At 35.4% G+C, this 23,396-nt stretch overlaps 1 protein-coding gene across 1 annotated transcript in view; it reads left to right on the top strand.

The window, feature by feature from the left end:
* Window positions 1-23,396, top strand: part of COL11A1 (collagen type XI alpha 1 chain) — a 138,340-nt gene that overhangs the window by 16,671 nt on the left and 98,273 nt on the right. The window contains exons 3-5 of the mRNA XM_035332976.1: window positions 1,758-1,971; window positions 4,319-4,481; window positions 16,015-16,143. Coding sequence (XP_035188867.1) covers window positions 1,758-1,971; window positions 4,319-4,481; window positions 16,015-16,143 — 506 coding nt within the window. The remainder of the gene's footprint in view (window positions 1-1,757; window positions 1,972-4,318; window positions 4,482-16,014; window positions 16,144-23,396) is intronic.

Genomic DNA, 23,396 nt, shown 5'->3' with positions numbered 1-23,396 from the left:
TTTTTTTTCATAGGATATTATCTGATCAAAGAGCACAGGCCCAGAGTAGATGTATGTCACCCACTGTAAGCATTTTCAACAGATCTTTCAGATTAACAGTGCAGACAGGGCAAGTATTCAGTGCTTTTCAAATATTTTGTTGGTTCAAATATTTTTTTTGGTTCACAGTTATCTTCTTTCTTTTCCTCATTTTGCTGTCATCTGTTTATTCTGACGTTAAAAGGCATAACATACAGTTTAATTTAATCTGTAAAGCCAGCAGTTTCACTTCATCATCATTAAAAAACTTGACTGACAGCTCATCAGAGTCAATGAAATTCTCGCTGTTTATTGAGATTTTATCCTTTCAAAAGAAAATCTCAAAACAAGCCCTAAACTGATCTACATTACTACAGTGTTCAACAACCTTCTACAAAAAAGTTATAAAGATCATAAAAAGTATATAAAATAACATTGCAGCAGACAATATAATAAGTGTAAGACCAGGGATTTTCAGTTCTAGAAGAGTAGTATGTAATTTAAAATGCAATGAATATTTTATGCATTCTTTTTCATATTGTAACTAAAGAGTTAATGCCATTGGGAGCTTGTCTTTATGGAAAACTATGCAGAATCTTGAAAGACTTTTCCCACAACACCTGTCTTGGAAATAATCTTGTCTTTTTTCCATCATTAGAAGGAATTCATAAATCAGCTTTAAGATGATGTCTTTCATAGTTTTATTCATCACAAAAATATATTTTATATTATGGTATTAAAGTTTGCTCTATTATTGTATTTCAATGTTTAAGAGCATTTTACCCTCTCATGCACACAAAGTTGCAGTTATATTAATTACCATCACTATGACGAGATTCTAATCCTTTTATTTCTTGCAAGTCAAATAGTAGCTGAGGCTACGCTAATCCGGTGTATCTTCTGATTTAGAATTTCAATCTTACACATCATTTGTTGTTATTAAGCCTAATAAACTTTCACTTCAAATGAAATGCAGATTTACCACTAGATTCAACAAGATTAATACTGAGTACAGACCTCAGGTCTTCCTCTATAAATAAGCTGTATCCACTTCTAATTTTGTTTATTTTCAGTTATAAAGGTTGAAACAATGATTTACATATAATCTCTACTTCAAAGAGCAAGCATCAGGGAATAAATGAAAATGAAATGTTCTTTACTTATGCCTACAGCTCCCATTAATTAAGAATAGTAAGTATGTGAGACTGGTCATATTTTTTTCAGTGTTATACACAATACGATTGCAGAAAGATGCAAATATATATTGTGAGGGGAAAAAAATAAACCAAGTGGCTATCAAGGAAGATGAAGTGCCTGGGAAAATATCTGCTAAACTAAAATGGATACTTGTTTTGTAGAATGAATTTGTAGTGCACAATTTTAAATTAGAATTGCTAAAAAGTTGAATAGAAAAAAAAAAACAGTGAAATTGAAACTTGCATGGTTATTCCATATGTTTTATCATTACTACACAAATTCACAGTAGCTTTACAGATCATGCTTTTAAGAACCATTGAGGTATATATTTGGGGAATTAAAGCAAGAGAGAGGGGGGAAAAAAAGGCAAATTTTTTCCTAGTGTAATTTCGTACATCTTTATTTTGTCGAATAAAGGAAAACCAAAAAACAGTTTGTATGTGGGATCCTCTTTACCTATAGACAAATTGAAGCCTTCATAGGATAGTTTCATCTTTTCTGTATGTGTCATTTTGTAACTGTATGTGTCATTTTGTTTACAGGTGGAGATTTTCCAGAAGACTTTTCAGTATTAATGACAGTAAAACCTAAAAAGGGTATCCAGTCCTTCCTTCTGTCTGTCTACAATGAACAAGGAATTCAGCAAGTAGGTGTTGAAGTTGGTAGATCCCCTGTCTTCCTCTTCGAAGACCAAAATGGAAAACCTGCCCCAGAAGACTATCCTCTTTTCAGAACAGTCAACATCGCAGATGGCAAGTAAGTGTAAAATTTTAAGATGTAAAATGAAGTCACAGACCACTGTATAGATGATTATTGTCTTTACAAACAGATATTGTAAATAATTCAATAAATAACAATTTCCAGCTAGCTGGACTGCTGTGGTACAAAATCAGGGTATCTTTGCAGCAGAATACAATTCCAGCTTGAAATGAAGTATAGAGCTACAGATACAGTCAAACCACCTTTGCTATTTGCTATTTCTGTAAATCAGGAGTGAGGAAATAGTCATAGAAGTTAAACCCACCAAAACTAAATATATGAAGACTCATTCTGTGCAAGACAGAAAGTCTGTTTTCAAAAAGACTGAAATAATAGTCTAACTTGAAAGACCATCTTCTCCATTTGAAGGTGATAGGCAGAGTGAAGATAAATTGACAAGACAGTACATTATTTTTATTTTCCTTAACCAACAGGGGATAAATAAGATCATTCACAATGCCTATATGTAAGTATATTGAGGAAGAATAAGATGGAGAATGAATTTGAAGTGATGCAAGGATTCATACTCCTTTCTTATTAAAGGGACTCTTCAACACATATTGCATTTTAAATACGGTTGCTAATTTTTTGTCCCCTAATTTGCCTTTGTAGACAAGCAATCATTCTCTGGGAATGTCAGTCTAGTGCTTTTCACATCCATTATTGTTGCTTTTCAAGAGACACGTGTCCTTTCAAAGGCTTTTTATTGTGCTGCAGTCCAAGAAGAGCTGCTACAGTCTTCAGAGATGCATGGAATGAAATTTTATTAAAACCTTCAGTTTAATAATCAAATTGGTAGAGAAGAGAGGGCAAGTAAATTCAGCAACAATTAAATACATTTATAACTCAATAAAGGATAAAAAAGAAAAAAAAAAGTAATTGTCTTCGAGCCCATGTGTTGCCACAAGATGGAATTATACCATGAAACCTGGATGTGGCTCTCATAATTTCACCCAAAATATTGAGAGTCTGATAAATTTTAAAAATCAAAATCAATTTCTTTTGGTATAATTTCCTTCAGTGAGACTATACACCTTCTAAATCAACTGGGGTCACTCATATCTTTTGAATGAGCTATGTTTTCACGTTCTCAGCCTCTGCAAGCTTTCAAAAGATGGACTGACAATTTTCTATTGATTTGTCTCTTTTATGAAGGATTCTAGGGCAACAATCTTCATCTCAAAATGAAATACATTAAAAAAGTGTAAACAGTGTAATCTGCCTGAGGATGCATGGACAGTTTGCTTTTATAACGATAATATTTAACCGTGTTCCAGAGAAAACATGGAATTAGAGTTCTGGCTCAGTGATACTGTTTAGCAGTCAGATTCCATTAGCTTTGAGGTGTTCCATTTGATATATAGCCGCTCTTTGTCTAAGTTGTCTCTCTGATTTAGACAAAACTTAATGACAACAAAAGCCAGCTAAAATAGTTTGATTCTAGCCTTTTCCTTGCCAGTCACCACTATGGCATACTTTTACACTTTTTGCCCTGAACTATCAAAGATGCTTTCAGTTTTTGCTAGTGTTAGATTAGAAAGTGTCTTGTTCTAGCTCTTAGATATTTAATTTGTCATAGCAGAGAGATTCACTAATTGTTCTGTCATTATAGTGAAGCACCATAAAGGACAGAGCACAGTTTAGCGAATTGTTTACAAATAAATAAATTAGTAAAATCTTACATGCCATTACAATAAATTTGTCGGTGCTCTGAACTGCTTCATTCATTTTTTGGTGAGTATTTATGTAGATGGAACTATTGTTGCAGGAAGATCGGCAAGCATTTCTAAGTATCTGTATCTGAAAATGCATCTATGTTGGAACTGTTGTACATCTTTGAAAAATCTCTATAGCTATAGGAAGCATTCAAACAGGCAAAAGGATATCATAATTTTTTTGTGATCTATCACTGAGAACAAATCGTAAAATGTAAATAGCAAAGAATTACCTGCTCTGTGTGAAACACTTATTTGCATGAGTAATTTCTTAAGTAATTTGGAAAAACAATTTCATTAAAAAAAAAAAAAATCTGCTGTCAGATCATTAAATCTGATCTAATAAAATGTAAACACTGCACACAGCTCTAATATGAGTTTACTACCATTCTCTGGATAAAGCTTCAGAGAGGGTTGGCATGAATTTAATCTAATATAGGATTCTTACAATGGGCGCTGGATCAGATTCCTTAGTGCAAAGGGCAAAACACTGTCCATTTGTGCATGTATGAAGGAAAAAAATTGAGACATTTAAAATGTTGTCTGACTTTTGTTTGGTGCACAGTCTGCAATAAACATTTTGACCTACTCTTCAAAAAAAAAATTAAAGAATTATTATTTTTTACTAGGTGGCATCGAGTAGCCATTAGCGTGGAGAAGAAAAGTGTTACAATGATCATTGACTGTAACAAAAAAACTACAAAACCCCTGGAAAGAAGTGACAAAGCCATTGTGGACACCAATGGCATCACTGTCTTTGGAACTAGGATTCTGGACGAAGAAGTTTTTGAGGTAAAAATCAATATGGAACAAACAGAATTGAGTAATTTAGTTTTGCAGATTAGTCAATGCAGGTTAGAATAAACTTTGAATGGCAAAGTTGATATAACATAGAAACTATTTTTTAGAACTTGTTAGGATAGGCTGAAATGAAAGAGAATTAAACAGTGTCTCTCTTGTTGGAAAATATGCATTTTTCTGTTCTTTAGATTATGTTGTATCTGGAATGAGTTTATTTTATTGTCTCTCTGCCTGGTATTGAGATACCTGAGGTATTTAGGAGACAATTTGGCAAAGCTGAGTAGTATTGAGTAGTATGATATTATGAGATGATACTATTTTAGTTCTGTCTCTCTAAAGTAGTTACAGATATTTGTGCATTCTAACAGCATTTGGGAGAGGGGTGGAAGGACCTGGAAAGCTTTCTGTGTAATGTGAATCTCTTATATTGTTTATCCCACTTATTAATCTTTCCAGTAACTGGAACATACTTTGGCAATCAGGACATATATGTTTCCATCGTTTACTGGCCAAGAAGTACATATAGGAAGGGTAAAATGCCTCTAAGGAAGTATGTGACTGCCAATCATGAGGCCTTTTTAGGTAGAATTCTTGTGTCAATGATTATTTTTGCAGGCTAATAATGAAGCTTCTCTAAACCTACAGTATTCAGTTTCTGTTATAATACTATTATGCAACAGTCAAAACTGTCAAGGGTAAATTAGAACTGAACAGTAAGAAAATATAGATCAGTAGGTAAATTCATATGCAGAACATCTGTGTTCTATAAACAGACAGATGCAATCCTGGCTCTAAGGAGTGTATATGCTTGAGAAGCTGTATATGTATCAAGGGAGAAATAAGAATTTTGAGTGTAACACTATGGCATTGTTTCCTTGAATTTTCCTGCATTTGACAAAACATTAACATTTCTGAGTAGGAAAATTTCTGGAATGACTTAATGGATCAAACAGTATGATACACATTTGGTATTCACAGCCTAATTTATCTGGAGTTAACAGTAAAGTTTGCACATCATAGGAATGTTATTTTCCCTTTGAAGATGAATTCTACAGCTGCCTGATCTGGTGTGGAACAAGCATTTTTGGTCTCCGCTTGTAATAATTACTTGAAATTTTCATTTGTATTTCTTTCTTGGGTCAGAGACTATGTGCTACAACATGTATATTTGGCCAAAAAAAAAAAAAAAAAAAAAAAAAGTCAAAATAGGTGCAAGGATTAAAAAAAGAAGCCAGTGATCCACTGTGAAATTTTGAATTGTAATCTACTATGCTGACTTGACGAATCAGTCCTTCAGTTCCATCTGAGACCCACTGAGAAGAAAGATGGCTTTGGACTCACAACATAAATAGCGTAGCTGTCTAGTGCCAGTTTACAGGCTGAATCTCAACATTCAGCACTGAGAACAGCAACATTTTCTAACATTTGCATCACTGTAGATTTCCAGATTCCTTCAATGACTAGATTGCCTTACATACATAATTGTGCCCCTTTTCTGCTTTGTTACCCAGAGAAACCAGTTATGTTCCTGTAAGGTTGTTCTTGTAATTGGAGGTTAAGATTTAGTCCGAAGTCTCTTAAACCAGCAGCTTACAGTTCTTTTCGGATAGATTTCTGCTTGCTGTTTTACTGTAGGGCCAACATGACTATATAAAGATTCAAGTAGCAGTGAACATATGTACCTAGACAAGTATGTGTTGAAAATATGCAATTGGAATGTCCCTCAAAAGTAAAACAAACTGCTGTGTCATATAGAGTTTTAATTATATGCATCCTCCAATGTCTTGCAATGCAACCTAGTTCTTTCTGAGCTCATCATGTTTTTATCTACTCTACACAGATAGCACTCCTGTTTCATCAACAGGACTTTATCCATCCTTTAGCCACTGCTGCTGAATTTTCCGATATCTGGGGCTCTTCCCTGGATTTTGTTTCCTGCTCAAGTCTCCTAGTTGTCTTAAATGCTCCATTCCTCTAATTCATGATAACAATAGTAGCCCAGGGTGATGTCTGGTGGTTCCACGGCTCTGCTTGGTAGTTCTGTGTTGTGAACCCTGCTGTATCTTGAAACCACAACAGACATTGAACAAACGCATGAAAACAACAACAAAGAACATGTCTTATCCTATGCACAGGAAATTCTGGAAATGAGTTTATTTCATTTTTCATTTTTGTCATCTCAGAGTTAAGAATACCATGAGGAAAAACCTCCAGTACAGGGTACAACTTCTTTCTATTCTGCCTAGCTTTGTCAAACTGGTTTTTGTGGTTTTATTCTCTGTCTTATATAAGATGTTAGACTGAGGATCTGATCTTCAAAGCCAAACTTGTTAAAATCTACAGGTCAGAAAATAATGCCCATATTGTATTTGTCGTACGTTTGTGTATCAAAACCAAGTCACGTATCTGGTGTCAGGGTACAGTGGTTTCTCTGTTTGTGTTATGTAAAGTTGTGCTGTATTCGCATTTGTTGATGTTTGCTCAATATCCCAAGCATACCAGCTGTCCAGAGATCAGGTAGATCACCACTGAAAGGGGAAAAGGGACTGAATAATGACCTAACAGGGCATGAAAAATGACTATCCAGTTTTCTAACTTAGTATATGAAACAAACTTAATATTCCTTGGTAAGTTAACCTACTGGTGCTAAAGCTAAGAGGCATCTGTTATGGGTGCTCTAAGAAAGTCTTTATGTTTTAGATTTAAAAGCAAGATTTTTTTTTTTTAAAGAATTTTCCAAATCTTGTGAGGTTATTGCATGTTTTATATGAGGAACTTTTATAAAGTTTTTTAACTGGTGCTCATCATGCTCAGTCAATATGGGAATCAATGTGATGTTACAAACAAGGTACTGGATATAAGCAAGGATTAGCATCAAGTGCTAATCAAATGCTTGAGAAGCAAAGAGTAAACTGAGTGTGTCTTAAAATAAGTTATGCTTTCTAGAAACTGAATTATTACTAATTGCCAAATTATGAGGCCTTCACTTACTCTGCTAAGCACTTTCTCACTGAAGTGGGTCTGCTGCTATCAGTGGTACTAATTTATAAATGCTTGTTTTTATATGGCTGATAGAGTATACCTCAATCTTTTACACATTGTTTGAAATTAATGTCATATGTTTTCCAAAGCATGGTGCAAGGAAGTATGGTTCATAGGTTCCTCATGTAAAGAAGGGAGAATACCTACTTGTAGCATACAAATATATACCCCCCTCCAAAAAAAAAAAAAAATAATAATAATATTGGTGTATGGCACTCAGTAAAATAATTTATTAATTTTGAATTATGTCCATTGAAATATGTTTTTAGCTTAAATAGTTGATAAAAAGCAGGGATCTTTTTATTCCTTGCCAGCTTTAAGGATTTGTCACTCTTCATTTAGCACTGTTGGTGTGAACAATACACCAGGTATTTTGTTACTAACTAACACAGTTGTTACGCGGATACTTCCCTAGAGAGACTTTCTTTCAAAAACTCCCTGGGTGTCAGACTGATACAATGATTGTATTGGCACTATGCTATAAATAACGAGCCAAAACCTGATGTATGTAACTCAGTTTTAAAGCCAGTGAAAGTTTTAATCATACACAGTTTACAATAACAAATCCTTGTGGTAATCCTTTATTAGTAAGGTATTAACCTGATCTCATGAAAAAATAAAATCATACACTTCTGTATAACATAAGAGTCCTTTAATAACCTGAGCATTTGAAGGTGCAGGGATAATACTTGGACAACAAAATGATTTAACCTATAGGTCCATTCGGATGAGTAACCATACTTCATACTTTTCTAAGGATGGTAATTCCCCAGTGCAAAAGAGCAGGAAGGCCACTTGTCAGTGTGCATGTTCTGTGTAGATGGCAGCAGTAGTAGAATAGGTAGAGTTTTAACTAGATAACCAAAACTGCTGCACAACTAAAGTAGAATGGGGAAGGTAGCCAAAAGTAAAACTCTGCCAAAGGCATGTTCTATGAATGAGGAGTCATCAGTATCCTCTCTCTTACACCATCCTGTTGAGCTGTACTACTACCTCGTGTAGACATAGCCAAAGTGATTCCTTGGTTATGTGTCACCTTTAATAATACCTTTAATATTGGCCCACTAAATGTTTAGTGTCAGACCACAAAAATAATAATAAAAAAAATCTATGTAAATGGAAGAAACAGTGCAATAGCTTCCAGGCAAAAATGTTTAGAAGCATCCTTCTAGCTATCAGCATGAGAGAACTGGCCAACTGTCAGTGTTGGGAGAAAAAGAAAAACAAAACCAAAACAAAACAAAAAAGCAAGCTCTGTTTCCATTTCAGAAGCACCTAATAAAAAAGTAACATTTCTTCCAAAAGCTTATTATTTGGCTTATTTGTTTCCTTTATTTTTTTTTTTTAATCTGAAAGAATGGTAATTTGGTGTTGTTTTTTTGTTTGTTTGTTTTCTAATATAGTATTACCAACCCTATGCGGGATAGGAAAATAAATAATTTTGTTTTCTATGTTTTCCTTCCTTACCTTTGAAAGCGAAGTCAGGGAAGTTCAAGTTCATTTTCAAGACATGAAAGCTGATTGTTGCCTCAGCTTCAGGGAATTTTACAGATTGGATTTGTTATCACCTCATTTGATATTGTGTGTAATACACATTTAAGTTTTAAAGAACAGCTGTAAAGAACAGCTGAGGTTTCAAAGATAAGCAACAACTTAAAAGATTTGCAGGTTTTTCGTCCTTCTCAGGTTTTTAGACACACTTAATCATTTTTCTGTTGAGGGAGTATTTCTGTACAGCATGGAGCAACAGCCACGTATTCTGTATGTATGTGTATGTTATGTACATGTGCTGTATATGCAGGCATAGTAATAAGATAGAATCCCTCAGCCAAGAGTTCAGTAGAGTTTGTTCTGTGAACAGCCATGTTTTGAAGGTTAAAATTTATAATTGAACATATCAACCTATTTCTTAACCAAACTGAATATATGCTACTGTAACCATAAGGTTTCAAAGAATCAAGAAGACATTGATTTCTATGGAAACTTTGACTTGTACAAGATTCTGCATTCACAGTATATGGCTTTTACAGTGTTTCAGTCTGGCAGGCTCTAAATGTCTTTCTCTAGCTATATTGTGAATTGGGCCTGGGTTATGGAATATTATAGTAAGGGCCCCTGGAATTCCTCAATCCCTCAAATCTTTGCAAGAAGATTAAATGAATTCTGCAGCAGGTTCTTCTTGGTTCCATAGTAATAACATCCAGGCTGTCTAGACTTTTGTTCTTTTGAGTCTATAGTTGTACTGTCACATAACTAATTAAAGAAAGTTGGCACGTATACACAGGTTAAGGTTTCTGTTAATTTACTGAAGAGTCTACCCTGGAAGCCTTAGGTTTTAGCCATCATATGAAAAATTAAGGATATTGATGTGCTTGTGAGCATAGCACTGGTTTTGTTATGTTCTTATCTCCATTTAGAGAGTTGTATTTAAAAGCTAATTATCCGTATAAGCATGAAGAAGTTCTCATTTTGTCCAGAATATGAATCTGAAGGATAGTGTTTTGCTAATACCAATATAACTAGAGTGAGAGTTCTTTCTGAGCCTTTGATATGTAAATCATACATTTAAGTAATTCCTGCATTATTTTTTTTTTTAGACCAGTTGAAAGAAGAAAAGTATTTTTCTCATAATGATATAATCCTAGAAAATCTCATTATAATAAGAAACTGCAACTTGATTTCTAAGCTCTTGTCCTGTCACATTGTTATGTAGCATCCTAGATGTGTAACTGAAAAGCAGGCTTGTTTTTAGAAATTATTAAAACCAAAATAAACCAACAAAGAAAAACAAAACAAACAAACAAAAAGACATTTTGTGAAATTTACTCGTCTGGAAAAGGCCTGGCAGAGTTTCTCAAGAAATATTTACCTCATATTCCTTGGATAAAGGTCACTTTCACCTTGCAGTTATTGTTTTGTTAAGCTTCCTGTGAAAGAGATGTGCCAAACATCTGTTGTACAACTGAACTATCTACAGCTCTTGTAGAGCTAGGGAAATAGACTATAAAAATTTTAATACTGGAAGGAGGAAAAAGAAAACAAACACCAAACAACAAAACACCAGTTTTAGCTTTAATTCATTCATAAGGTGTGATTGCCTTTACAGCCTTGTAAAAATTTCATACTATCAACTTTTTAATAATGCTGGCAGGTGATATTAGAGATGGTTCTCGTCAATGATAGAGACCTTTAGTTGATAAAGAGACTATAAATGGACTACTTTATGGTTGTACTTCTCCAATATACCATATTTTAAAAGTATTAGTAATATTATATAGTTAAGAGGAAAAGGGAATTTTCTTTAATGTTTCAATAAAACATATAATAAAGATAAGATTTATTAAGTCATAATTAAGATAATAAGGAGTCATTAACATTTATTGCTTATAATGATATAATAATGTTCCTTATGACTGAGACCCTCGATTTAGAGCGTTGAGAGTCAGACACTGTATCTAATTGTAGATTTTCTTTATTCTGCTTTTTCTGTGGAATCCAACAAAACTTCTGAAAAGGTAGAATCAAATATAGAGATAACTATCACGAGGCTAACCAAAGCAATAATTACAAGAGAAATTTAGTCTGTAAAACTGGGAAGAGAACATGGCAGTCTATTGCTTTCCTGCAAATTGTCTCCATTTCATTTTTCATTAGACAACTTTGTCTTTTTTTGTGTTCTGAAGTGTTTGATATTAGGAGACTGTTTTCAGTGTGGATAGCCTACCCAGTGCATTAAATACTTAGTGAGGTGTGTTTTTTCTACCAAACCTGAAAATACCTGTACAGAAACTTTCTTATTCTGTGATGTCACTGTGGAATGTCTGACATTCACAGAGGAATTTTCAACAGATGAATTAACCACATACTTCTTATTCTTAGTTGAGCTGTTCCTTGTAGAAAAATTAATTTGAGTGAATGTTCCAGTGCTCCAATAGGCATACATGCAACAAATTTGAGCATATTCTCCCGCTCTTGATGCTCTGAAGTCTTGTTCTTCACATTTGCTTTGGCATGCCACAAAGACACTCTAAAGCAGCAAATCTTTCCTCAGATCTAATTAAATCCTTTTAAACAGTCTTGGAGGACTCTGCAAAGAGTAGTTTACTCGATGCAGTACCTTTTGGAGTAATGCCACAAAAGTAATCTCTCTGTATTGTGTTTGCATACTAGGTGTAACTGATGGGCATGTTATTTTGTGATTCTCAGGAAGCTTATCCCATATAACCATGAGACTGAGACTGGTTCAAAAGACTGTGATTTTAATTATGTGCACTTTCCCAAAATAGAGGAGCTAAAACATGCATAGATTTTAACCATTTCTGTACCACACTGGGATAGGTTGCTCAATTACACATTGACTTTGTGAGTTTTGTGTTGTATTTGACACCAACTTTGTGTCTATTTCAGTAAAATATTTACGATCTAAACTGAATGTTAAATCTCCATATTGACCCAGTTTAGTTGAAAGAGGTACTTGTATGTTTAATGTAGACTTAACTACATTGCTGAATGTTTCCTTTTACCTGTGGGCAATTTAGGCAGAGACCTATATCTCAACTTTCTTATTTCCAATATGCAAGTAACGTTAAATATCCAATAAACAATGCTTAAAAACCATTATATCAATCATTATCCAGGATAAAAATTCTTGTAAGGCAACATATTTTTCTTCTTGAGGGCTAAATCAGCCATCAGCACTTTTCCAGACAAATTAAACAATGCACATTGTTAGAAATAGTAACATGAAAAAGTGGCTGTATGTCTGATACCTCACCAGAAGTTCTGTATCCCAGCCTTTTACTGTCACCCACTTCTCACTGACATGTCCTGCTGCAAGACTGACTCAGCAGTGCCAGCAAACAGTTGACTTGTGAAATGCACTATGTCATCTGTAGATCTTTTCATATTTGTAGATAACAGACTGTAATCCAGAATTAATTGTGACGTTAGGAACAAGCCAATCTCCTGACACATCTCCTCTTAATACCCTGGCCTCTCTTTTTCTCGTACATCAGGGATTTCTAATTCTTTCCCTGCTTTTGTGTCCAGCTGTTCCCATTGCCTACAGTAAGTGCAGGTTATGTATCTTAAGCTCACATAACATCCCCACCAAGGAATGAGTAACTCTTATTGATTTTGAAAATTAACTGCCTTTATTTATTTCAATGTATTTTGCTTGGATTTGGTAAATTTTACTGGAAAATAACAAGGATTATGAAACTTTGTTTACTGCATTACTTTATTTTGCATCTTACTGTAAATTTTATGGTAAAATAGATCAAACTTGTACTAAAGAGAAAAAAATTACTCAACTGAATTCACTGGAATTGGTTAACTTTTTTTTCTAGTATATATGCTTTCAGGCTTATTTGTCTTGTTAGAACCTCAGCTTTCCTTTTCTGGGAAGAATCTGTGATGAGGAAGTTGATTAAATTGCTTGAGCAGGCTAAACCAACAAAGGTGGACATGACAATTTCAAAGGGAAGGAAATGTATTTGTAAATTTTACCCTATTTTCCTATCTCTTTTCTCATCTGTTTTCCCTCTTTCATAATTTGTGTGAGAATTCTGAACGTCACGCAAGTTTTATAGAAGAGTAACATTATGCCCATATGGATATATGTTTAGGTACCTCACTGTTAATTTAGAGGTTAATTATTCAAATTTTTATTAACCCATGACTCCATTTGCTCATATTTTCACTTACAGCTCTTGGGACTTCTACAGGTAGATAATTAAGTGCCTAATTCATGACTCCAGGTCTTAAAGTATAGCCATATTAAGTCTTTGTAACTTCTTCACAAAGAACTTTCTACAATTCCATTTCACTCTCACGAAGTCAAGACTTCAAGAGGTTAAAATCAAAGAACGTGTTTGTGACTGATGTAATTCTGTGAAAAATTCTCAGAAAGAGTGTAGATTTGTCAAACAAATACCTGTGACTACCTGATGACTAAGTCACAATAGTGAAATCCACAATAATTTATGGGGAACTCTGTGCTGAGATGACTGATTTGATCTCAATGGAAAGCTCTTCACTGACTAGTGAATCTGCATTGTTAATGCATCACATACAAATACTCAAAAAAGCTATTTAATTAGCAAAGACAAAATTGAAAATAAACAAAACCTATAAAACAGTGCTTTTATAGGAAATCTTGAAAGAAAAAGAGAAAAAATAGCATTTGATATGCAACGTATAAAATCAATCAATTCCTTAGTAAACTTATCACACATGAATAGCCAGTAGCATTTTATGTATACTGTGCGAGACTTCTGAGGGCCTCCCTCTATGTAGACCCATGACAGGCAGACAGGCGGGGCTGGGAAGTACAGTCAATGGATCAGGAACAGCTTTAAGCAATTAGGGACATCTAAGCCAAGTGGTAACAGCATGCTGAGAGTGCTTCTTGCAAGCACACAATCCAACAAAAGCCAGTGCCAAAATTCCATGGCATTCAAGATCAGCACAAAGCAAGCTCCAACAAAATATTGGCTATCTTCCCCTGACTGGGTTCTCTCTGCATATTGCACTAAACAGACGCCGGTGTCAGGAGCAGTTTCTGCATTACTTACGTTAGCTGGCACACTGTGTACTGTACACTGTTCTGTATGGGCAACGTAGAAAGCTGCCTATGTTCAGGGGCACACAGCAAGACAAGGACCGGAGCTCAACAGACGGGGGCTCCACACATCCTTCTGTAATGGTTGGTCAAAAAGAGCTACCTCTTTTGTCTTTTGGTTGCTAATTCTTTATAACGTATTCATCTGCTTCACGTAGTTTTAATTTGGCTGGGTGAAAGAGGAAGGGCAGAGCACTTTGGAATCACTCAGTGGCAGAGAAAGGGATTATATAGCCCTGACTGACTGACTGTATGGGACATCTCAAAGCACTCACTTGTACTCCTGAGGGATTTGTATAAAGAATCAACAGGGAAATTCCTCTGTATGTACAGCAGGTCTTGTAGGAAGGTGTCCAACTAAGGAAGTATTAATGAGCAGAGGAAAAATGAAAGAGACAGCCCAGCACCACTGACATGGGAACATATATTAATCTGAGAAACACATAAGTATATAAAATAAAATGAATTGAGAGTGTTATAGTGAACAGATTTGTAATGTATAGCAATTATACACTAAGAAATTAAGTATTTCATATTTTATGTTAAGATAGTAAAATATTATAAAACTAGGAAAATAGGAGAGAGTTTTCATTTTTTTTCCAATTAGAGTTTTCTTTGCTTGTTTCTATTATTTTTCTTTTTGAAAGGAAGGAGCATTCCAGACTGTGCTTTCCTATTTTAAAATATTCTCCAATTTTGATAATTTGTTAAAGGGTACTATTCTGAGAGGTTTAAAGTGATTTTGGAAATACTGAGGTAATTTAGAATTTTTCTAGTTCTACATTTCCACCAGTTATGATGTTTTCTCCTTAAAGAAATAATATGCAGAGGTATACTAACAAAGTTATTCCTTTACCCTCTTCTTGTTAAAAAGAAAATTAAATTACATTAGAAGTATATAAAAGCTTAACGCACACCCCCTTCCTTATGGCGAAATACAGGGGGAGATTGAAGTTAATGCATTTTGACCTAGAACATGTGCCAATTTTCAACAGCCTTATTTTTATGACAGCATTTGAAGCTCCTGAATGAGGAAATTTATAGTGGAAATCTTGGCAGGAATTTACCTAACGCTGTTTAAATGGTACCACTATGTTAAGAAATATACTGAATACCAGACAGCTTTCTGTGGAAAATGATAAACATAAAAAACCATACAAGGCCACTGTAGGGGATCTCAGCAAAGCCATTTTTATTATCCAGAATAGTGGGTCTCTTTAGTGTGATGTTGTTTTTACACATGATATATGGGTATAGAGATGAAAATAACATTTGTTAGCTGTTTTTTTTTTTTTTTTTTTTTTTTTTTAACAAACTATATATTGTGTATTTACACAGTGCTTACCTCTTTTTTTATTCCAAGAAGTGTGTGTCTGGCATGGCCTTTTTTATTTTATTTTCCTCCGTTTTTTTAGAGTTCAGATGTGATGGAAACTCAGAATTATACTGTTGATCACTTGCATGCTGAGCTGCATGCTGGTAGTAGGAAGTGCTCTGAATTAAATCTCAGGAATTTAGACTGGTTCCCAGTGAAGAAGTAAACAAACAGCATGAAAATGATGGAGCAGGAGTTACACCTTCCACCCTCTCCTTTCCAAGCCGGACAGCATGTTCAGCCAGAATTTTATATTTAGTCCATTTGTCCTGTGAACTATAATTAGGATGTCATTCAGAACAGTTGAAAAAATTAAGTAGATAAGTTACATATAAACACAAATGTTAATATAATATCTAATAAATGTATTATGCACCTAGTTTTGTTTTCTAAATGAAAAGTCTTCTGATGAACTGTAGACAACCTTTTGTTGTTTCTTATTTATTTTTGTATTTTTAAATTAATCTGTATATGCTTTCCTGCAGGGTGAGATCCAGCAGCTGTTGATTATAGCTGACCCTAGAGCTGCGTATGACTATTGTGAGCATTATAGCCCAGACTGTGATTCCCCAGTGCCCAATGCTGCTCAGGCTCAAGATCCTCAAGTTGATGAGGTGAGTAATCAGTCATGTATTACAAGATTTATTTGCACATTAGTGGTTGTGCTGGATACAAGTTACCCAGGGAGCATTTAATTACAGCTAAATGGCATGCATTGTTCCAGACATGAGGAAGGAAGGTTTCAGGAGTACCTTAGTTTTTGCTATGCACTCATTTATGTTGAGCGTTTGAAGGAACTTATCACATTGGTATTTGAATAACCATTTTGCTCAACGGAGTTGAAATGTAATTCTTTAAAGAAGATAGCAATACACATTTGCCAAGTTGTACCTATTTGTTCCCCCAGTGTACTGTTGGGATTTCACTGGTGATGAGTGAAAACCCTCAAATGCTACAGTTGAAAGATATGGGTGATATGAGTATTCTGGAACTGTGAAATATTTCTGCTAGAAATGTCATGTATTCTAATGAGCTGTGACTGGTACACAAATGCACATACACACAAAATTATTTTGGCCAGCTCCACTGGTAGCAGGTAAATATCAACAGGGATGAAATAGAATCCGTTTTTTTTTTTTTTTTTTTTTCCCCCTCAGGCAATGAAAAATGTTCACAGAAACTATTTGTCACTGTAGACAGGTCTCACAACCATAAACTAAGTAATTTACTAATGGCAAGACAGTCCCTTAGATTAGACCTCTCATGCATAAGGTCATACATATATCATACATATTCCAAATACTTGTAATAATATTGTTCTCTTACTTCCACTGCGAAGTGGAAAGCTTTTGCAAAAGGTAGCTAGTCTTAATTGAACTTGGCTCTGGACAGTTGGTATGCACTCAACTAAGTGTGTGTGATCTGATGGGTTGTTGTTACTTAATGCTCAAGAGATCAGTATTAAAAACTTGTTGAATTGTTCTCAGATGACTGCTTTGAGCCAATTTTGAGACAGAACTTTTCCTAAATATATTTTTGTGCTGTTACTATTTATCCCATCTGACTGAAAATTATATCATCAATTGTAAAGGTCCACGTGGCCCAGAACTTGGTTTAAAGGGACTCCCACATTGATTGTACTTGAGGTGCAGTTCAAGATGTGTCAATTACACATTGGCAGAGGCCTTTGGATTACATTCTGGTACATGAAATCTTTTCTATCCGTGGGCACTATTTAAACATTCTGTCTATGTGGTTGGCTATGTAGATCTCCATGCGTCTCCTTGTACTGTGTTCCAAAATGGATCAGGCTGAAAGCATATTGTTGGTGTTTTATGGGAAGAAAACAGAAGATAACAAAATCATTTTTTTTCCTCGTCACTGAATTTCAAAGTAATTTGACGTTTTTGTTGGGGAACTCTTCTGGGCTTTGCTACTCTGCGTCTAGGGACTCTGATCCTTTTTCTGTTTTCTGTGTGAAGACTTGGAAGGTTTGAATAGGCTAGTGCTTTGCTATTTTGAATAAGATCAAAGAGGAGTCAGTCTAATAAACTGATTTTTTGGGGAAAGGTTGTTAAATCCATCCCTTGTTATCTTTCTTGAACAGGAATATATCTAAATACTTAAAATGTATTAACTAAGTGGGATGTACTGTCATATCCAAACTCACATCAAATCCTAAGTAGATGTAAACATGTCTTAAACAGATTGTAGGTGTTTGTCTGCCTTGACCACTGCTGATGGCAATAATGGTTCCTGTTCTTCAGTATAATGCATGTGGACAAGGCTTGGAATTCACAGAAACCAGTTGGGATCAGACTGTAGATTCAGAGTCTACTCCTTTGATTAAATAGGAATGAATAATTGTGCTCAATTATTAACAATGAATACAGGTGAATTATTAGACTGTAATTTAGTGTTTCCAAAGGATGTACAACATGAATAAAATAGAGCAGGGACCTCCTCTCCATAATGGATGCTAAATTTTCTGCTGTCAAATACTATGCTTAAATATATTGAAGGTGCTTAACACTAGCATCAGTTAAGAGATAACACTCATTTGAAGATGAAAAGAAAAATAAGCCTTAAAATAATTATAAAATCTATGTTTATTCACATATTATGCGCACATCATATAGAATGCCTAGTTACATATTAGATGTCTGTTGAAAACAGTCTGTGAGCACCAAACAAAGAAAGGGAACCATAAAATAAAACAACTGGTACAGTTCTCCTTGAGCATCCTGAATAGACATCATCTATAGCCCAATCCTGGAGCCACTGAAATCAGGAAATATTTTGCCATTAAATTCAACAGCAATTGCAAAAATGCTCCTGGAGTTACTGTTTTTTAATTAATTTTTCTATATTTTTTTTCCCTGTGTTAACACACAGTTTCTGGGGGCACCTACAGAGGAAAAAAAATAAACAGAGGAAAAAAATAAAAGGTCTTAGTCTGTAATGTAACATATTTAAGTCTTTTTTTTTAAATAAAAATAAAAAATAAAAAATTAAAAGTGGTGAACCACCATTTGTATTTGTTTCCATTTATTGTTCTGAGTGGTGGTTGAATCCCTTTGCTTTCTGAACTGAAGACACAATTTTCTTTTGCTATCTGTGAGTTTATAACATAAGCATGTATGAATATTGTCAATGAATCTTTTTTAACATGTGTAATAATCATCTGAAGTAATCACATCAGCGATACTTGAGGTGTGGCGAATGTAAAATCGGTTAACTGACAATCTGAATTGCCCAAAAGGACAATTTTCTTCTAAAGGATAATAAAGCAGCTTATTAATGTAGGCTACTTCATAATTTTTTGAGATGCCCAGAGAAGCTGTGGATGCTCCACCCCTGGAATTGTTTGAGGCCAGGTTGGATGGGGCTGTGAGCAACCTTGTCTGGTGGGAGGTGTCCCTGCCCATGGCAGGGGGGTTGGAATCAGATGATCTTTAAGGTCCCTTCCAACCCAAAGTACGCTATGATTCTGCGTGGACTATAAGAAATGAAGCACAACTTATTTAAGTACTGGAAGACATTACAGAAGAGAGCAATGCTGGTTTTTTTCTTTATTTTTTAGAACTGTTGATTGCAAGGTTAATTCAAACGCATTAAAAGATAATATAATTACAAGTTTGATAGTGATACTTGATATAATTCATAGACTTTAGACTTTCATAAAGCCTCTAATTTGTCAACGTGGAGCGTCTGAATTAAAAAAAAATGCCATTGTATGATAAGGATAAAATACTTGACAAACAGATCCAAATCTGGCTGCCTTATTTCAGAAACTGCTATAAAAGTGCCATCTCTGAGTTAACTTTTTAGCGGAGTTTCTTAAGAGAGATGCTAGCAGTATAAAAGTGAGATGCTATTCAAATTTGTCATAGTCTTGATATTGCAAGTGGTAAATAGTGATGATAATACAACTAAAGGCAAAGTTACACACACAGAAGAAAACAAAGAAATGTAGGGCAAATTTAGAGAACTGTATAACACAGTGCAATGCAGCCTGCTTACGTGTGATGACAAAAGCACCTTTTGCCTGCTGCTGATTGTCCCCACCTATGGGCTTCATCTCCTGCTTTACCAGTGAAAGCAATTCTGGAGGTACATGATCTACCAGACTGGGATCCTAATCACGCTGAAAGCCAACATGAAGATTTTACTGTTTGGCTAGACTGATTTCCTGGTTTGATCTTCAATGTTTTCACACAAACTGTTCTGATAGACAGAGGGAAGTGAGAACACCAATCTAAAAACTAGGAAGGATTGTGGCTTTCAGTGTCAGTTTTGGCTTAAGGCAGCAGAACCTTAAAATTGTTGTTGGACAGTACCCTCAGAAGACTGGATATTCCAGCAGGGAAACAGTTTGTACAAGAGCACTCAAAGCAAAAGTGTAGCAAAAAAGGGCAGTACATCTTGGTTTGTAAACAAAGGAATGAGAATACAGATCATGGAATCATAGAATGGTTGGACGGTCTTACTCGGATGTAATGTTACTTCTTTAATGCCATTGATTAAAACTTTTCTTGGAACATCACAGATGGTCTTGGTGTTTAGTCACTAAAACAAATATTGTGAAAATGGAAATGATTCTGATAAAAGCTACAGCATTGTTGTGATTTAGGGAACTCAATGTGATTGACCTGTCCACGTAATGACAAAAACTTGACAGGTTCCTCAGTTAGCATATGCAAAGAACCTTCACAAGAAGAAAATACAAACTGCAGACAAATGGAGGGAAAATAAAGAGAAGGAAAGTCTGATTGTTTCAGACAGGAAAGCATTGACTAAACTTTTTAACAATGAAAGAACAAATGACCAACATGGTGTATCTCTAGGTATCTTCAAACCAATGATAGATTGATGCTCTTTTGAAAGATAAGTTTAAGGAAATGGCATTTATATTTCGCTTGGCTCAGGTACAGGGTAACTGTAAGAAGTATAGAAGTCTGAAAGTATAAAGGAGTTAGTCAAGATGATCTAATAGTCCCTTCTGGCTTTACATCTCTGGGCCTTTGAATTATTTCAGACCAGAGCAAGAAACTGATATGTGGTTTAGAGGAAAGAGACAAATTATGTGATTGCAGAGCTTATTAACGTGTGTTTCCAGCATTGACTACAAAACACAAAGGAAGTGGTTGGCTTTTGTCCATGAAATAATAGATCACTTTTGTAGAGTTGCACCTAAGAAGCTAAAGAGGATTTCTCTTGATATCACACATTGCTACAGTCTCTGGGCATGTCCATAGCCTGAGAATGCAGTTATTGTAAAAAGCTGGATGACTTTACACCAGTAAAGTAACAGCTGGAGAGAGTTTTGGCTAAGAAGATGTAGGTTTAAAGGCAATATCCACAAAAGTACTTTGTTTAACTAAGTGTAATTGACATTGCTGTAGGCAATACTTGCTTCTGCAAATGAGCAAACAACCAAATGTAGAAGAAAACTTAAAATACCAAAGGTTGTGGTTTTGTGAGCATTTCTTTCACTAGCAGTGCTGGCTTAAATGCATTCTTTCCTTCTCTGTAGTCATTTCCATCCCATGCCATTCTCCCAGTTCAGCTGACAGAGTTGATCATGCAGCTGTGGGGGGCACGGGCTGAGATTTCATCTAGGCTAAAAATAATCTATCCACCATAAAATGGAGGAAAATAACGGAACATATTGTAGTTATGGATTATAATGGAATATTCTGTAGAAGTAATTGTCACAGTAAATGAGCCTGAGGCTCACGTCATTGCAAGATCAGGAGTATAATAGAATCATTAAGCTTGGAAAAGACCTTCAAAATCGTCTGATCCAGCCAAGTTCTACCGCCACTATCACCTGCTAGTCTATGTCCCTAAGCACCATGTTCAACCTTTCCTTGAACACCCCCAGGGCAACTCATTCCAGTGCCTGACTATTCTTTCTTAAAAGAAATGTCTCCTAATTTTCAATCTGAACCTCCCCTGGCACAACTTGAGGCCATACCCTCAAGTCATATCGCTAGTTAGCTGTGAGAAGAGGCTGACCCCCAGCTCTCCACGCCTTCCTTTCAGGAGGTTATAAAGGGCAATAAGGTCTCCCCTGAGCCTCCTCTTCTCCAGACTAATCAACCCCAGTTCCTTCAGCTGCTCCTCATAAGACTTATGTTCCAGGCCCTTCACCAGCTTTGTAGCCCTAATAATAGTTGCACTTGAAAAAAGTTTGGGTTTGTCTCAAATGGATTAGCGTAATACGTTGACACTGCTTTCATATGTAGATTTATCGAACACTAATTTAGAATCAGAGTGACCTTACTGATGATGTCAAATGCTGCACTGAGTTTTTCTTTTTGCATATTCTTTTCACATGAGGGCCAGATTCAAAATGCAATTTGGGTCATGCAGCAGAGAACATTTCAATTCCTACTTTTTACTTGTGGGTTCCCTTCATCCCTAAATTAAGTGCTGAGGTCATCCTAAATCAAGTTGAGGAAGAATCAAGCATTTCACAATGGGATTCACAAAAAAAACCAGCAAACTCAGTGAACAAAGACATTGACCTAGCCAGCCTGCAAAGGGAGGGCATATCTTAAATTCCACCCTGCTCTACGGGCTTTCTCAGCTGTGCTATTTTGATCCCTAGGCTATTCTCATACCTGCCCAAGGTCAACCTCCTGCCTTCTCTCCCATCACTTCTCCCTTCCTATGGGGGGAGGGGTGTTTGGGTAAGGGTGATCTAAGGACTTCAAGGTCCTTGGACCATGCATTGGAGCTGGGTGCTGTATATCCCGTTCCATTTTAATTGCACCAATTCCTTTCCGGATGCAAGTGACTGTGATACGTGTCTAAACAAGGTGCATTTAACTGGGTAAGCTTTGACTACCTTTTGTGTATAGGCTCTGCAGAAATATGTCGAATTTGGCTGTTTTCCAGGACTGTGGGGGTTTCTGTGAGCAGTTTAGGCTCAGCCCTTAGAACAGAGATGCACACGGGTGACTTTCATCTGCAGAATGCTTTTATTCATCTGGTCGTTTTTTTCCTTTTGGTCGTTTCATCAGACCTAAGTGTCATTCAGTTTGGAATTTGAAAACATGAAAGTGCTAGAGTAATAATAAATAGATTAATAGTTGTATCTACACACTTTACTCTTTTTTTTTTCTTTACTACCATTTTTCCACTTTGAAGACATGCTTTAACTGAAATACGTGTATAGCTTGCTTGCAGATAGCTAGGTATGAATCTCTGTAACCTGTCAAGTACAGAGTGATGACCTCAGCTGTTATCCCTACACCAAAAGGTGTTGCCTAGTAGCTACTTCAAAATTTGTGCTTCTGGAGGAAAAAGAAAGGGTATCTGAGTGTAGAAAATAGTCATACTTGAGTACAGCAAGGGAGAGAGAGTACTTCCCAAATGGAAGCACCAAACCAAATTATTACTTGATGAGCACAACTCTCAGTTCTCAGAAATTCCATGCAAAATCACTGTATTTGATTTACAATAGGGATGAGGCTGCCAAATCTTTTGAGGAATGTATTATATCCTGAAATATCTTCATTAAATGTTGAATATTATTATCTTCTGTCAAAAGAGAGTAGCTAAGGAGTTCAGATCTTTTTGTACAATTAAATAGCTTTTGGATAGGGAGAATTAAACCACAAACAAACTGGCTGAGAACTTTAGAATATAATCATAATAGTGCATTAGCGTTATTTCAGTCTAGTGTGACGGTCTTTTGACCATGCAAATTTTGGAGGGTTTTTATGTAAAGAAAAGCAAAGTAAGGCACAAAGAGCTGCAAACACGTAGGCAGAGGAAATGAGCAAGAAATGACTTCTCTGCACTAGACTGTTATCATTCCATCTTATAATTTTACAACAACAAAATCTGATGGTTA

The sequence above is a fragment of the Oxyura jamaicensis genome, chromosome 8, assembly GCF_011077185.1.
Source record: "Oxyura jamaicensis isolate SHBP4307 breed ruddy duck chromosome 8, BPBGC_Ojam_1.0, whole genome shotgun sequence".
Taxonomy (NCBI): Eukaryota; Metazoa; Chordata; class Aves; order Anseriformes; family Anatidae; genus Oxyura; species Oxyura jamaicensis.
This window is presented reverse-complemented; position numbering and strand designations above follow the sequence as displayed.